This window comes from Lissotriton vulgaris, chromosome 2_1 (genome assembly GCF_964263255.1).
Source record: "Lissotriton vulgaris chromosome 2_1, aLisVul1.2, whole genome shotgun sequence".
Classification (NCBI taxonomy): domain Eukaryota; kingdom Metazoa; phylum Chordata; class Amphibia; order Caudata; family Salamandridae; genus Lissotriton; species Lissotriton vulgaris.
In genome coordinates this window covers 2089662282-2089678685 of record NC_141687.1, presented here as the reverse complement: position 1 = coordinate 2089678685, position 16404 = coordinate 2089662282, and the positions used below count along the sequence as shown (strand labels likewise).

At 42.4% G+C, this 16404-nt stretch overlaps 1 protein-coding gene across 2 annotated transcripts in view; it reads right to left on the bottom strand.

The window, feature by feature from the left end:
* Positions 1-400: 400 nt before the first annotated feature.
* UNC13C (unc-13 homolog C) overlaps positions 401-16404 on the bottom strand; it is a 1328864-nt gene continuing 1312860 nt past the window's right edge. For both annotated transcript variants that reach the window (XM_086958316.1, XM_086958317.1), the window contains one exon: positions 401-1765. In XM_086958316.1, coding sequence (XP_086814442.1) covers positions 1483-1765 — 283 coding nt within the window. In that variant the 3' untranslated portion in view covers positions 401-1482. The remainder of the gene's footprint in view (positions 1766-16404) is intronic.

The window sequence follows — 16404 nt, the reverse complement described above, 5'->3', positions numbered from 1 at the left end:
TGCGTCAGAATCCTACACCTCCCCAGGGAAAGAATAGGAGAGGTGCAACAAGGAGATATACTCTCCTCTTTCCATGTGCGCTGCAGAATGCAGCACACATAAAAGGAGCAAAACACCATTAATGATTGTTTTTGTGCAGAAAGTTGTCCCTTCCAAGGCTGTCTGCATTGGTGCACAGCTGCTGTTTTTGAGCTGGTGCAGCCGTTTATCTCGTAGATGCAGCACATTCCTGCCCTTTCATTTTGACACAGGGCAATGCAAACCTTGAATTAAATGTATAATGCTACTGAAATGCTGGTCTCTGCAAAAAAAAGTTGCCCAAGCAGTGACATCTAAATAAAACAATACTGACAAGACCTATTGTTCAATAGTTTTACAAAAAATAGATTGCACACACACAGTTTCTTCATACTTTATTTTACAATGTCTCACTAAATATATTTACAAGACATGACTTCGCCTCAGTGCAATACATAGTAATGTTGCATAAATACAAACTGTTGGACTTTTCTGAAAAAATGAAAAGAAACACTTAACTGGTCTTACAGCTAAGTATGTAAATCAACAATTATAGTTGTCAATAGCTAAAATGCTAACTGCATAATTACTTCTAGAAACGATCCATACACCAGCCTTCCATCTCCCAAATCAGTCATTTCCATATCATTTAAAAAAATGACATCATGTAAAGAATATGGGCTGAACTGTATGACAGCTTTATTTCTACAGATATTGACTTAGTTCTATACAAATGTATTGTCACTTTGGCAGTTTCTGAAGATCAGTGTTCTTTCAGTATATCAAACAGCTATAATAAACTCTGTTTAGCAATGCTAAGTTTAGGATTGCTTTAACTGGATGTCTTCACAGTGATGTATCAGAAAAATTGAAAAAGATCAACATAATAGTGTACCACCTTTTTTAGTTTGTATGCAAAAAAATAATGTTCGAGATCATATTGGGAATTACAAAACTACAAATGCTAATGTGACATAACCGCAGTTATGACATTGATTAAAAAATTGTTTTTGTATTTTTATCAATAAAAATTGAACTTAAATAAAAATGGGGTATAACCTAATGGTGGCAGATTGGATGATAAACATGAAGAATAAGCAATACAAATAACAATAGCAAAAACAGTAAACAAACCAACTTAAAGGTTAATCAAATGATTATTGAATTAAATATGTGCAGATGTTAAGCAGAGAACTTAACTCAAGCTTGCAAAATCTACAATAAAATGATATTATTGATATCATATTTTTGGCACTTTGTGTGAACAAATTTTGTCCAAAGACCAAAATATGTATACATCTCCTCAACATACCTTGCAAATATAATCCTTAGGTACTGGCAAACACTGAAATATATGTTAATAAACATTCCCACTGATTTGCACATGCATGCACTATTCAAACACCAACACTGCATCGATGTATCTATGTTCTTGGATGTGACAACTTTCATTGCTTTCATATTTTAGATTTCTTCTAGAGAACGAACGTCTGATTTGAGTTTTACAAATTCTTTAGCAACTTCATCATTTGTCCTTTGAGAAAGAATTCTCAGAATTGTCAAGCCTGTCTCATCCATAAAGATATTTTTCATCAGAGGGTACCAGGAAGCACAGCTACCTTTTTCAGCCATGCTCTGCAGTTGGATGACTGTCATTCCAATAATGCGATCTTCTCTAGCGAAGCAATAATCTTTCACTGAAAGATGGAGTTCGTAAGCTCCTGGGCCATCTTCATTACTCAAAACACTGTTTGGAATAAAAAAGTATACAATAAGTTCAACAGCATTATTGTTATCCTTAAAATGTTTAATATTCACAGCATGACATTAAAATGGCATCATCTAAATTAGTAATGCAGCCAGACATTCCAAACATTCCAAACATTGAAATTCTATTTATGTTTGCTAATAATGCATTATTTTAAGGCTGTTTTAGGTTTATGTCAGCAGTATTAGAATAAAAACCACATATAATATAAAATGAATACTATAAATTGACCTTATGTGGACCGTTTAAAAAAGTTTGTCTTACTGGATGGGTAAACTGTTTATACGACCAAATTTGATAAACATATTTCCATACTTTTAGAACTTTTTATTGGTCACAAGGATACTCTTTGGAATCCTGAGAATAGAGTATCAAAGGAATAAATGCATCATGGATCTTTGAAGCAAGTTACATTTATAAACTTTTTAGTTGACACCACATTTCGGTAATTTTTAGGTAAGATGAGATTCACAATATATCATAAATGATCAATTTCGACAACGAATTCAAAAATATTAATAAATATACATTTATTAATTATCAAACATTGCAAACATCAATGTGTTTTTATTATAATACATTTCATATGAATATCTAATTTATATAAACATATTATTAAAAACTTCTAAACCAACCACATGCTCCATGCAAAGCATACTTGGGTACATTTTGTCAACACCTGTAGTTTTCGATTCAGCCATCAACCATTGAAACTGGTTTCCTGTTAATGCTTCACCAAATATCATAAATATCATAAAATGATGTGGAATTTACCATTATTAAACCTCTGTAGTTATAGTGAAGGCAGAATATCTATTGGAAAGGCATTTTTTTTATTAATAGCTTTGGCACCACATTCTCCAGTAAAATACGTTTATCCAATATCCAATTTAAGTTGGGTATGGCAAGTTTTGTTCAGATCGATCAAGGGAGAGGAAAATAGAGATTTCCTATTTTAACTCCTGTGACATTACTTGCTCTCCTCTCCTGAAAGAATGGCTAAATTAAATTACACTATACTTGGCACAGAATTAGAAATACACTAATGAAGTGTCTTTGCATGGTTTGGTCCAAATCCATTCAGCAGTTTTTGAAAAACGTAGCATTTAAAAAGTGTTTCAGGATGGGCTTGAAAGTGGTAAAAAAAATTACAGCTATCTAGAATATTAGTCTACAGATGGTCCATAAAAACAAGTTTGTGGACCATCTGTGGGCTATAGGTAATACATTTAATTAGATTAGGGAACTTTTTTTATCATCTACTTCAAGTACATGAATCCAAAGCAGGTTCCTTGGATACTAAATTTTGTATAGGATGGCTATAATAAAGAAAAATCTGAAGTTAATGTGGATTAATTTAGAGTATTCTTCCTACCATTAATCAGGATGCATAATACTCCTAGAAACACAGGTTCATATACTGCACTGCAGATCCTCTGAAGATATGACCAGGGTCTGAGAATGCTTGGTACTAAAGGAAACATTTTCCAGGATCATGTTTTCTGGGCCCTGGGAAACTTGGGGTGACAAAACAAGTACTGGGTGCTTATTAGTAGCTCACTGCCACTACCACACAACACCAAACATCAACAGCATCCTGTCCCTAGTGGGACACCGCAGACAAATATACAAATCTAACAAGGTCCTTAAGGGCTTATGGGGTGACTTGGTCACAAGTGCTTGGTCCTTTGTTGCAACCCCAGTACGCCGGTATAATTTTCCTTTTTTTCAGGGTGGACCATCAGCATTTGTTTTATCATCAAAAGGGTGTCCTTGCCCCTTTGTGGGTCTACCACACACAACTCTTTGCGGACCGCAAGGGCACCCCAAAGCCCCTGCTGTCATGCTAGCTCCTCCACCTGCCCTCTATACTTGCTCCAGCGCCAGATGTCCCTCAGGAGGACCCACAGCCCATGGTTTGAAGTCCCAAGGGAGGAAGTGATTATCCAATCTGGGATCACATTTAACATGGCGTTACCCCCAGACCCTCCACAGTAATTGAACAGGCTTACTTAAATTAGAATAACCCAGGCCACAATAGCCACATTAATGAAAATATTGCTGCTTGTCTTTGAAACCAAGAAATAAATGGGAAAAAACACATAAATGGCTTTTCTATGTTGTGCCATTCCGAGATTAAATTTTGAGCATGCTTTACCCAAAGTGCAAATACAGTAAACAAGCTGCAGATTTACACTTCAAGAAAAAGGAAGGCAACATTTACTTTTGAATTCTCAACTGAATTTCAAGGCCTTAGCAGGCCATATTCAATGTATTCTGAGTCTCATTTGCAATATTGCTATTATGTAAAATACCAGATTGAATCAGCAAGATTGTTCTTCATTCAGCCTGCACATGTATACAAGTTTGCTGGCACTTTATAGCATTGCCATTCGAGCCTCTGACTTTTGGTAAATAGAAGAAGACCTGATTTTAAAATGTGGACACTGGAGAAGCAAAAATACTCAACTATAAGCTTACTTTTTGAGAAACTACGAGAGATACATTTTAAGGACCCAGAGCCCGCTCTTGCTATCACAGGCCAAAAGCCATGAATTACACAGTCATTTCAGGGCCTTGCTTGCAAGATAGCTCATAATGAGACTCTAGTGTAATTGCAAACAGTTTATGCAACACTGACATTAAATAGTCTTAATTCAGCTTTAGGTACCCTCAAATCAGCTTCCTTCGTTCTGGATTACACATGTTTATTTCCACTGGATTGTTAATGTATTTTGATAACCATTGTTTTATATTTCAGATTCTTCTAATTAATGTCATTCTAATTACCATGATGCCATTTTTCTCATTGTATTCAAGTTGGATTGTTTAACTAGTATGTCTTCCGCTGTTTAGTAATAGAGTACTTTCTTCATGTTTTTGTGTTATTCTCTTCATTCAAGATATGCATATGTATAACATACTACAAAGTACATTTTATACAGTAAATGTGAGATGGTCAATACATTGTTCCTGCGTATAATCAATTGTTCATTCAGTACATATGTGCCATTGTACATTCACATCTAAATCAAACTTGCAATGAGTCTTCTATAAATAGTGGTTATATCTAGTATTGAGCAATGATGTTCTCGTAGTATAGAAGAAAATAGATAAAGGGTATGTGCCATTTTATTTAACCAGGAGGGGGAGGGAAGTCCAAGGGGGAAATCAAGGGAGGAAGCCGTTCATGTTTGTCAGGTTAGGGGATTTCATTACAAGACCGGAGGCTATCATTATGCTTATATCTTTTAATGCAGACCCAAGCAGCCGCATATGTCACAAAGTAAAAAGTTCCATACTAGAACATTACAGACCAAACAATAGTAGAAAGCACTAGGCAATCATCCTCTTTTAAATGCGGCTCCAAGCAGATAAGTCAACTTCTCCTTTCCTCTTGAAAGCTTTTGTTCTCTTTGCTTATTTTCTCTTATTTCCATTATTGTGGCTATATTTACATTGTTGTGCTTACTTAGACTTACTATATACATTGTTGTCATTACCTAGACCTAATCTAACTATTTATTTTTCCCTACAGCACACTCGTGCCCCTTCCCCTTCTCTTCGGCTAACCGCCATTACCCCACCCTCGCTTTTGCGCCCCCGACCTCCAACTTATCGGCTTGGAGCCGCATTTAAAAGAGGCTGATTGCCTAGTGCTTTCTAATATTGTTTGGTCTGTAATGTTCTAGTATGGAACTTTTTACTTTGTGACATATGCGGCTGCTTGGGTCTGCATTAAAAGATATAAGCATAATGCTAGCCTCCGTGTCTTTAATGAAATCCAGATTCTCAGGTCATGTTAATAGGAGAATCGCAATTGTCTCTCGCAGTTGGTGTGTGCAGTGTCACTCTCTGGCGCTCGGGGTCTGGGGGAGCGGGCCTCCTCATCTGTTGCGCGATCTCAAGGAAAGTTGCAGCGGGCCCCATATATCTTTAGTTCATTATTGTGTGGGAATTAGAATCCCAGTATGCAGACAGCAGTTCCTGACATAATGCTGTGTCCCCAACTCAAGCCTCGATTTGTGGGGTCGGCATCCTACCCCATGTCATTGCAATATGTCGCTTGGCAAGTAAAAGAAGCATCACCGCAAGCTTTCTGACATCTGTTGGGAGGTCTTTAACATAGCTGAGTAATGCTGTCAGTGGGGATCTTGCAAGAGGGGCACCCGCCATCTCCTCCATGGCATCAAAAATATCTGCCTAGTATTGGTAAACCTTGGGGAAGTCCCATGCAAGATGGAGAAAGGTTGCATTAGGTGAGCAGCATCGCTGGCACCCCGTTTCCACGACCAGGCCTACGTTTTGGAGCCAGACTGGCATTCTGTAGAAGCTATGAAGGAATTTAAAGTGTATGAGTTCAGGGAGAGAGCATGAGCCTGCGTACAGCAGAATGTTTAGTGTTCCTGTGTGATTGAGATGCCAAGTGCGGCCTCCAACTCAAGGTGAGCCAACGGAGTACGCACTGGTGCTGTGCGCGGCAGATCTGTGTATAGGCATGTGATCAGCTACCGTAAGGAAGGATTTTTTTAAAAAACTCTCCAAAGTTAAGAATGTAGGGGTGCAGCTGGGAAGTAGGGGAAGCAGGCATGCACTGCAGCGCGCAGCTGGTAGTATGCCATCTGTTCTAACATCATTAGCCCTCCCCCATCCTAATATGATACGGTGCAATAAAGGAGCCCTCTGGAAACACATCTCCCATTGTATTTAGCTTTGTGGATCTCAGCCGGGCACAAGGGCCAGCCTTAGATAGGAGCTGCATCGGTAGTTGCCTGGGTATGGGGACCAGGGGAGAATACAGTACTTCTTGTCGTGCCCTCTTGCGCATAGCATGCCAGGCACTCACCGTGCATCCCACAGTGGTGGAGTTGTGTCTGAGATAGGGCTACTGAGAGAGGAAGCGGGGACAAAAGATTGTGTTCAGCAGCAGTGTGCACCATGAATTGTGTGGGTAGATCCAATAGTGTGCGAATTCTGCCTGAGCTCACCAATAGTACAGATTGAAGTCCAGCGCCCCAGTCCACCCTGCTCAAATGGGAGGGTGAGGACCTCCCAAGGTATTCTGAGCTGTTTGCCCGCCCACACAAGAGTAATTGTGCTGGAGCGCTGCCGCTTCCTGAACCTGTGAGTGAGAGGAGTGGAAGATTTGTGAAGAGGTATAGGAGCTTGGGTAGAACCACAATGTTGGTTATGGCCAATCGCCAAGTTAGGGACAAAGGCAGTGTAACCACGTTGCTCCAACCACTACATTAGCCTGTGATAGTTGAAACACCAAAGTTCCTACAAATCACAGCAGATCGAAATGCCAAGGTACTTCACAGAGCCATATGACCACTGCAAAGGCAAATCTGAGTGAACCTGTGTGGTGACCCCTGTCAGTCAAAAAATTGTTGATTTTGCCCAGGTAATTAGTATACCTGTAAGTTCGCCGAACCGGAAAAACTCTCTGATCAGAGGGTCCAAATTTGTAACTGGGTGTCTGACATAAAGCATGAAGTCATCCGCATATAGGGAGACCAATACTACCCGTAGAGTGAGTGCCAGGCTTCTGTGGGCATGGTGCTGCCGCATCTGCCGCCGGGCCGCCAGAGGCTCCATTGGTATGGCAAAAAGCAAAGGTGACAGGGGGCATCCCTGACGGGTGCCCTAAGAGACCGGGAACAGGGCCGTTATCATGCCATTGACCCTTATTCGCACCATGGGGAGGGAGTAAAGGAGCGTGATTAGCCTAATGAACTTAGGACTAAGACCAATGTGTAGGAGTAATGCAAATAAGTATGACCAGTCCAGTAAATAAAATGCCTTAGTGGCAGTGAGGAATTCTGCGGCTGCCTGAAGCTCTGTGTCCACCTCTTGCATTGTGGCAAACAGCGTGGGGAGGTTGTGAGACGTGGCTCTACCAGGGACAAAACCATACTGGTTCAGGCGTAGAAGCAGGAGAAATAGAGGAAGGAGACACACTGTGAATAAATTACTGTCCACACAATTGCCACTGGATTCAAGATATATTGGCTGATGATGGCTGATTAGCCAGAAACCGGTACCAGGATGCTTGTTTCCGGTCCAGGGAAGAGATGGCTTGGCAGTTCGGGCTGGACTGTTCCCATGAGCCACAGGGTCAGACTGATCTGCATATGGCCATGTCTGAACTGGGGTTGTGGAGTGAGCTAAAGAATGATGATGGATTAAACCCAGATCAGTTGACTGGAGATGAGTGTTTGATTTGTTCCAACGCTCCGTCCATCATCCCCTTTGGTATCACATCTGTAACAACCCCATGAAGTACATCCTGATGAGAAATCCAGTACATCATTTTATCCAATAACACACAGTGGAGCAATCACATAGCAAAGCAGTGTCCAGGGTCATCAATGTTGGGGCCATATATTGATATGAGTCGGATTGGGCGTCCACCCAGAGTACCAGCTAGCAAAACGTACCTGCCCATCTTATCGCAAACTTTAGTGTGCGTGCACCAGGACGGCCTTTTCCTGATAAAGATAGCAACGCCGCAAGCATAATTTGAATAGCATGCAATGTGTTTTTCTTCTACCCATCCCGCCCGTAAACGCCCATGCGTGTACTCAGTAAGGGAAAATCCTACAGGAAGCAAACATCTATTTTATGATGGTCAAGATATGCATCTACCATCCTTTTCTTACGTGCATCATTTAAACTACGCACATTCCTTGTGACACATTTAATTCTAGTCATTATGCCCTGCCAGACAATACGCCTGTGTGCACATGGTGATGGAAACACGTCAGTGGAGTCGGGAAAGGGAAAGAGAAGGTCAAAAAGGGAGCGATGGCACTTCAACAATTACAATCTGAAAACACCCCCAGAAGACCCAACCCACACAAGCCCCCCAATCGGGCTGAATAAGAAACCCAAACAAGCCACCTCCCCAACTAGAGTGTGGCATTGTGCAGTGTATAGGAAACATCCCCCGGGGGAAGGGAAAAGAACCCAACATGTCCGCCCGCAGGGGCTGGGCGATGGGACACACTCACAAAGGAGCGAACCAGACTAAGTGATTGTCAAATAGACAAGAGTATCAGCTATAGAGGGATTAAGTTAAGGTAAAGGATACACATGAGGAGAGACACTATCTCCTGTGACCAGAGTGCCCCGACCACTGGGTCATTACTCGTAGTCTCTTGTAGGTTCATCACAGCAACTGATGTCTAATCATTGTCACTGGTGTGATTTTCTTCTTCTGTGTCTTTCCTGGGCCGGTCGGCCCTCTTAGCAAGAAGTAAATCCTGAAGTAGGTAGTCCTTCCAGTGTGGAATACTCAAGGTTTTGCTGGGTATAATTATGAGTAGGTGACTTCAAGTTGTTGCAGGGTGCATTTAATTGACAAAAAATCTCTTCTGGCTGCTTGTACTGCCAGGGTGAAGTCGGGATAGAAGGAGACTGAGTTTCCTTGTTACACAACATTTTGCATGTCTCTGACAAAGCAGAGTAGTGTCTCTATCATGATAGTTCAAGAGTTGTGCGAATATGAGCCTTTCTGGTGTGGCGGTGGGGGGCTGGAGCCAAGAGAGTGATGGGCTGCTCCACAATGTAGACAGGCGGGAGCAACTCTCCAAAAATGGCCAGCAGCATTTCCTCGGTGTAATCCTCTTTTCGAGCCATTGCAGTGAACTCAGGCACCCCCACTATGCGCAGGTTATTTCGGGGCAATCTTGATTCCAAGTCTTTGTTTTTGTTTCTAATAACCTCAAGTACCTTCTCCATGGTAAGGAGCTTTTCACGAGAGGCCACACCTTAATCTTCCATCGCGGAGGTACGCTGTTCCACCTGTTCTGGGAGTTCACTCTCGTTCGTCACCTTCGTCACCTTCTCCTTTAGGCAGTCAAATCAATCAGACAGGGAGTCGATTTTACTGTTGATGGTGGTGAAAGACTGTATATCCGGTTCAGGAGGGGTTACACCGATAGACTGTGTGTCTGTTTGAGTGTCCTCCGAGGCAGGGGGTCACCAGGGTGCCTTTCGCTGCCCAAAGACCAATTTTTGTTGTTTAGTGTCTGTTTTTCTCATAGCTCAGGAATGCTGCACGTTGCCCCTGGGTCCCGTGCCTGGCTCGGCAAAGTGGCATACACAACCCGCGTACTGAGCTTCACCAATGGTGTCTTCTTCCACGCTCAGTTCCCTTCTTGTGACAGTCTGCTGATAAGTGACATTGGCGTGTCTGTGGCAGGAATCTGCTGCGGTGTTCCTGCATTGGAGGGCTCACTACTACAGGCAACGTGGTAATGTCTATGTCGCTGAGCCAGAGGAATTATGGTAGTAAATTGCATGGGCGCAGAACTCTCAGCACTCCACACCAGTCAACCAGGGCAGCACTGCAGTGTCTACCCTCATCCCCCACCTCAAGTACTTTCTTCATTGATAGCATGCTCATTTATTTTAGATTTCCCCAAATGATTTAATTCAGCCCTTTTTAAACCATCGCCTTTCCTGATGATGTTTTTCAGTATGCTTGTTTATTTATTTAATTTTAATATGACATCTTTGCAACATCGACTGCTGATTAGTGTTGTCTAACTTAATTTTTAAAATCCTTAACCTTTTTTGCTACAATCCATATTTATTTTATTTTATTTTATTAATGGTTGTGATCACTGCATTTATTTTATCTCTAATCCTGTGTTGCTAAGTTGTTGAACACTACACCCAACTCTTTCTCTGAGGTTTGTCTTTTCAAGAAATCAAAGCTGTACAAAGAGACACTTGAAATTAAACCTGACTGTCTATGTGGACTGGGCTCTGCAACATTGACCTACAGGCAAATTTCTCAAGCATTCTCTTCTGGGGTAATCGTTATTTCCATTTACATTCACGGTTTCATATGCAGTGCAATTATGAAGCCTGCATAAATTGTGAGGATGCATTGTTCTTTCTAGGTTTTAACAATGTATCTTGAAATTAAATCACATGTACTGATTTGCTTATTTGGGGCCCGATGTAGGTCACCAAATACCGGTCGGTAACGGCCGAATTCGGCCGTTACCGACCGGAATTTGGTGATTGAGATGTAGGGGCCATTATTTTACAGATTCTGTAAAATACCGAATCGGTAATTTTACCGATTCGGTAAATCCCAGATGTAGGTAGCACTGTTTACAGTGCTACAGGCCTTCAGAATTCGGTATTTTATCACCCAATATAATTGGGTGGTAAAATACCAAATTCAGGTGTACATGCACATCTGTGCATGTACACCTGTGCCATGTGACACACAGACATGCCCTTAGGGCATGTCTGTGTGCCACATGGCACACAAGCCTGGAATTGGGGTGCTACAGGGTGTCAAAGTGACACCCTGTTCACCCTTGCAGGATTCGGTATTTACCGATACTGTAAATACCGAATCAGTATTTCCCATTGATTCCTATGGGCTTCAAGGCCCATAGGAATCAATAGGAAATACCGATTCGGTATTTACCGAATTGGTAAATACCGAATCTTACAGATTCGGTAATTCTAAAATAAGAATTACCTACATCTGCCCCATTCCTATTAACCTACTCTTAAATACCGAATCGGTATGATTCGGTATTTAAGAGTAGGTAAATAGGAATTACCTATATCGGGCCCCAGGTGAGGTATTATATTTAAGTGATAAAAAAGGTAGCTGATTGGTTAAGTCTGCTGCTACGGTCAGCACAGAGCTTGTGCCTTGCTGTTGGGTCTTATTCTGCGAACTACGGCCCTCAGGACCATTGCATCTGTGGCTGCAGTTCGACCACTGGCACACTGCAGGCCTGCCCGCAGTATTCTGAGTGTGGTGGCCAGAACTCCACAAGACCGCCAGCTTTCAGAAACTGGCCTGAATATACTGGCAGTGCCACTGCCAGCATCGCTGACCATATTACGAGTTTCCCTTAAACTGCCCTTTTCTTTGCAGTGATCCCGACTTTAAAAGGGTGGCAGAGAAGCAACTTAGGGAGCCCTAACAGGGTTCCCTGCTGTATCAGGGCCTGTAGGTGCATGCAGGAGGGGCATATGTTGTGCCCTCCTGTACTTGCACCCCCATTCCTGCATTGTGTGACATGCATGCCACATTGTGCAGGAATGTGCTGCAGGCGCATCACAGCAGTGGGCTCCATGTTAGGCACTCCTATTAGCCTAACCGCCGCAAGACCGCCGAGGCACTGCCCGCCTGCCTAGCATGGATTACACTTGTAATCTGGCTGGCAGGGACACTAGAGCCTTGGCCGTCCTCCTGTTGGTTCTGCACTGGCAGGCCAACAGGAGGACCACCAAACTCGCAATACTGCCCTTAAACTCTAAATATTTTTTTATATGTACAAGCAGCTATTCATTCTCGACGGTAAACGTCGTTTACAATGCAGTGTTTACACCGCACGACCTTTACCATGCTACCATTACAACGCAAGTCGTAACTACAATCTTGGATGGCGCTGTTGGTTAAGGAATATTGTAATTTTATATTCCAACACCTTCCCTACTGTTACGTGGACTGGTGTTGGAATATAAAATTATAATATTCCTCAATCCGCGCCCTCCAACGCAAGTCGTTGTAACAACTTGCATTGTAATAACTGCGTTGTAAAGTACCGCGATCTAAAAGATTGCGTTGTACTGACATACATCCTTCTCGACTCTTCAGTGATTTCTTATTTGTGCTTTTGACGTGCAGCACACATGATAAAAAATTCAATCTGTGCTTGCCTTCAACATGCTATGATAATTCCAAAAAACATTTAAGGGTCATGAACAATACCAGCAATGAAAGAAGTATCAACCGTTAATATGAAAGTAATACTGGCTGTTATCAGACTTTATAACTTTATCTTTAAACATAAAACAAGCTCCTATGATTGTTAATTTATAGATCGCTAGATGTTACAATAATGGAATCATCATAAGCTGTTTAATGGTTTGATCACAATCCAAGTAGGTAGAAAGCAACAAAATTAATTTAGTGTGTTATTAGAAAAATTTGAGGTGTTCAACTCTGTATTGAATAAGTAAATATCAGTGAGATATGAATCTTGATTCTACCTCAGAAAACTCATTCATTTTAATGATCCCTGGTAACACTTATCTAAATACATTATTATATTCATTTTGAATTTATAATAAAGAAATCAAAAATATGTGAATGGATAGTATAGTACACTTAGGGATTTGTATATCATGGCATACTGATTGGCATTGCATCAGTTAATAAAATGCCAATGGATAGCTTGTAAAATGTTCATTACACATCAATTGATATACTGCTCAGAGCAGAGACAATGATATAGTTGTTGTAAAATGTCTGTTCTTCAGGCAGTACAATCGGTTGGGCAGTGGCCAGGAACTTAATTGACTTCAAGGGGGCCACTCCTGTCATAAGCAGATGTCAAATGACATCTGCACAGGATCATTCTTTTGTCCTACCAGTCAGGCACGCACCAACCCCAGTTTTGGAAAATCTGGTGGCCCCAGAACCGATTTGAAGTGACAAAAGAGGAAGGGATTGCCTATTTCCCTGGTCACACCTCTAGTTGGACACAAAGGCTCTGCACCAGGGAAGATGGTTTTTTCCAGCTTCAATTTATGGAATGGGGGGCCCTTGAGAGATACTTTGCTGTAGGGCGCATGGGAACTTCTGCAGAAGTGGGTAGAGTTGCTCTTGGGAACTTTTAACCGGTTGGTTAGGGTGGGGCCAGGAGTCACCCCCACTTACAAGCTAGTGCCAAGCATAAATGACACATCCACTGTCACTTTCCTCAGAACAGTACTGGACTGTAGAAGAACAGAAGGGGACTGTATCCGATGGTTGAAATTTGTGAGGTGAACTGAAAGCCTGGACCTGTTCCCACTTGCATGTAGGACAAAGAAGAGGACTCCAAGAGTCAATGAGCTGACCTGTGTAATGTACACAGCCACAACAAGAAGTAAAAGGCCTTTTTAAGAACAGTCCAAATGACCAACACCAACTGTACCTGACGTGGACCCTCCTTGTGGCCCTGCTGAAGTGAGTCTTGATCCCCAAAGTGTGTTTCCTTAAGTTCTGAGAACCTTTCCTGTGTATAATTGGTCTTCTCTTCCAACTTTGAAAATCTGACACTTTTTGGACTTTAATACTAGGAGAGAACTGGGATAAACCTGCCAAGCTGATCCACCTGTTGCTGCTGTGCTAAGGACACATGTTTTACTTGCTTGAATCTTCTCTGCAGCAGCAAATCCAATGTAGCAAGACCTCATTGAGAAAGAATCTTGCCTTTTGGATCCTTCCACCGACACACCTGCATCCTTGCCCTGCTGGAGGATTTTGAGCTCCACAAAGAGACTAAGTCTGACAGTAAATATCTTGACAAGCTGAAGGCACCAAAAGAATTCAGCCAATGAAAGGACCTTCCCCATGGCATGAAATTTAACATTCTTCTGATCAAAACTATTGCCACCAAAATCAACAGCTTTACCGGGACTTCAACCAATGCCTACCAGATGTCATGGAGCCCACCTCAGATACAGCTGAATGATTTTGTCTTACATATAAAGGACTAAGTCCTAAGATACAACATCTGACTGTGTCAAACCTGGTTGGTGTATCTGGGCCACTCTCCATTGCAGTCGACCTGGAGTCACACCTAGGTCCTGGTCTTTAACGACTTGTTGCCCCACATTGGGGCTTAGTATTCTTGGAAATGCATAAAATCAAAACTTTTCATGAGTGGACCAGTAGGGCTCCATTCTAAAGACAAAACAGATTCCCAAAACAAGGTGTGCTGCCACCACTGTTCTATGTGGTATACCAATGACAAGTACATTAGTCCACTATCCCTCAATAAAGGCACAGGACAGGCCCAGGTTCATGTTAAGGGACAGGCCTAGGCCTCCTGGCATACAATAAATGAGTGTGCTGACAGGAGAAAATTAAATGCTAGGATACTAGCTAGAGCAGCTGGACATGGGCACATGACTGCACACCAGGGAGGGTAAATTCCCACCAAACAGTCAATATTAAAATAAGTATTTCAGAAAAAGAGAAAACACCTTATTGATGGCACATCGAGCCATACAGTAGTATAGCCATGGCAAGTGACTCAAAAATATTCTTGACTGGACGCTTACTCTAAAGTAAAAATCAATAAATACATTCTGGTGCAGGAGAATGGTACCCTGAAAAGCACAGTGCCTGGTGCCAAATACCCTAAGCCTCGTCACTGCCCTGTCCACAAAAGAAATCTTTGAACAGCCAGTCCAAATAGTAGTTAACTTAACTTCCATTCTTTATAGTTGTCGGAGGCCGCAACTATGCATCTCCAGCCTAGTATCACCAGAGAAGGGGAAAACTGCACCACTGTAATACAATGTTCCTGATGTTACTTCTACCAGGCCTTTCTAGCAGTAGCGGCTGGTGTCAAGGAAAAGTGGTGGGGTGTGGACAACAATAACAACACAAAAAAAGAACTTACCTGTCACCCGCTGCATCGCTGTTCTTCTGCTCCTCTGGCTCCACTGCAGCATAGCCTTCCAGACTGCCTCTTGGCCGATCCAGATGCTATGCTCATGCTGCTGATAGCATGAGAGAAGCGCCGGGATTGGCCTGAGTGGGCTGGATTTGCACTCCCAGAAAAACTGGGAGCCTATGCCTGCTGTCTCCAACCCAGCAACGTAGCTCAAGTTGGAGCATCTCAATTTGCATGTCGATTTGGCTGACCTAAGATGGCCAGCCAAACCCACATGCGCACTTGCAGCAGTGCCCACCACTCCTCCTCCATGCCTGTCACTGCGATAGCCCACCCTCAAGACTTTGCCCTGGGAAGAAAATTAAAATGATAATAAACCTGTTGTATTATCATTTTATTCTTAAGTTTTACATCTGCTGGAGAGGGGGCTTGCGATGCTCCCCGCCATAAAGGAGGAGCCACTGCTGCTTTCTGGGCATGTGCAGGCTAGCCTCAAACCCTTTAAACTGCTGGTGGCCTGGGTGAAATTCTACAAGGACTGACACAACTATGCTCCTAACCCCCCCCCCATCACTTTGAGAATAATACAACACTGTCACAAGCATTAGAGGAGAATCCCTGTGAGCTGAATTGCTCTCACTGCTTCCATTTGCCAGCTGCTCAGACCTAGTGGCAAATGGGAGCAGAAAAGGCAATTTACTGTGCCTGTAATAATGACCCGCAGGTGCATATTGCCCTGATAATACCAAGTTTGCATTTAATTCCTTATTCACACCCAACAACTTATTGTGCTCGGAATTTAGAGGGTGATACCAGTCGCAATTGTTCATTCTAACACCAGTATATCCCTGTTAAAATGAATGAATTAATGAATATATGATTGAAATTACATTTATATAGCGCGTAGCTACCCTGAGGCCTCGTAGCGCTTATGTACCGCACAGAGAAAGCACATCAGTTTAGGGCACATTGCTGAACAGGTGAGTTTTCAGAAGCTTGCGAAAGGCCAGTATGTTAGGTTCGCCGCGCAGAGTGGAGGGGAGAGAGTTCCAGAGGTTTGAGGCATTCAGGGAGAAAGAGCGTCCACCTCACTTGGAGCGACAGACTTTCCTGGACGTGACGAGGAAGGCTGAGCTGGAACGAAGCTTTCTGGAGGGATAGTAAGGGGTAACCAGGGAATGT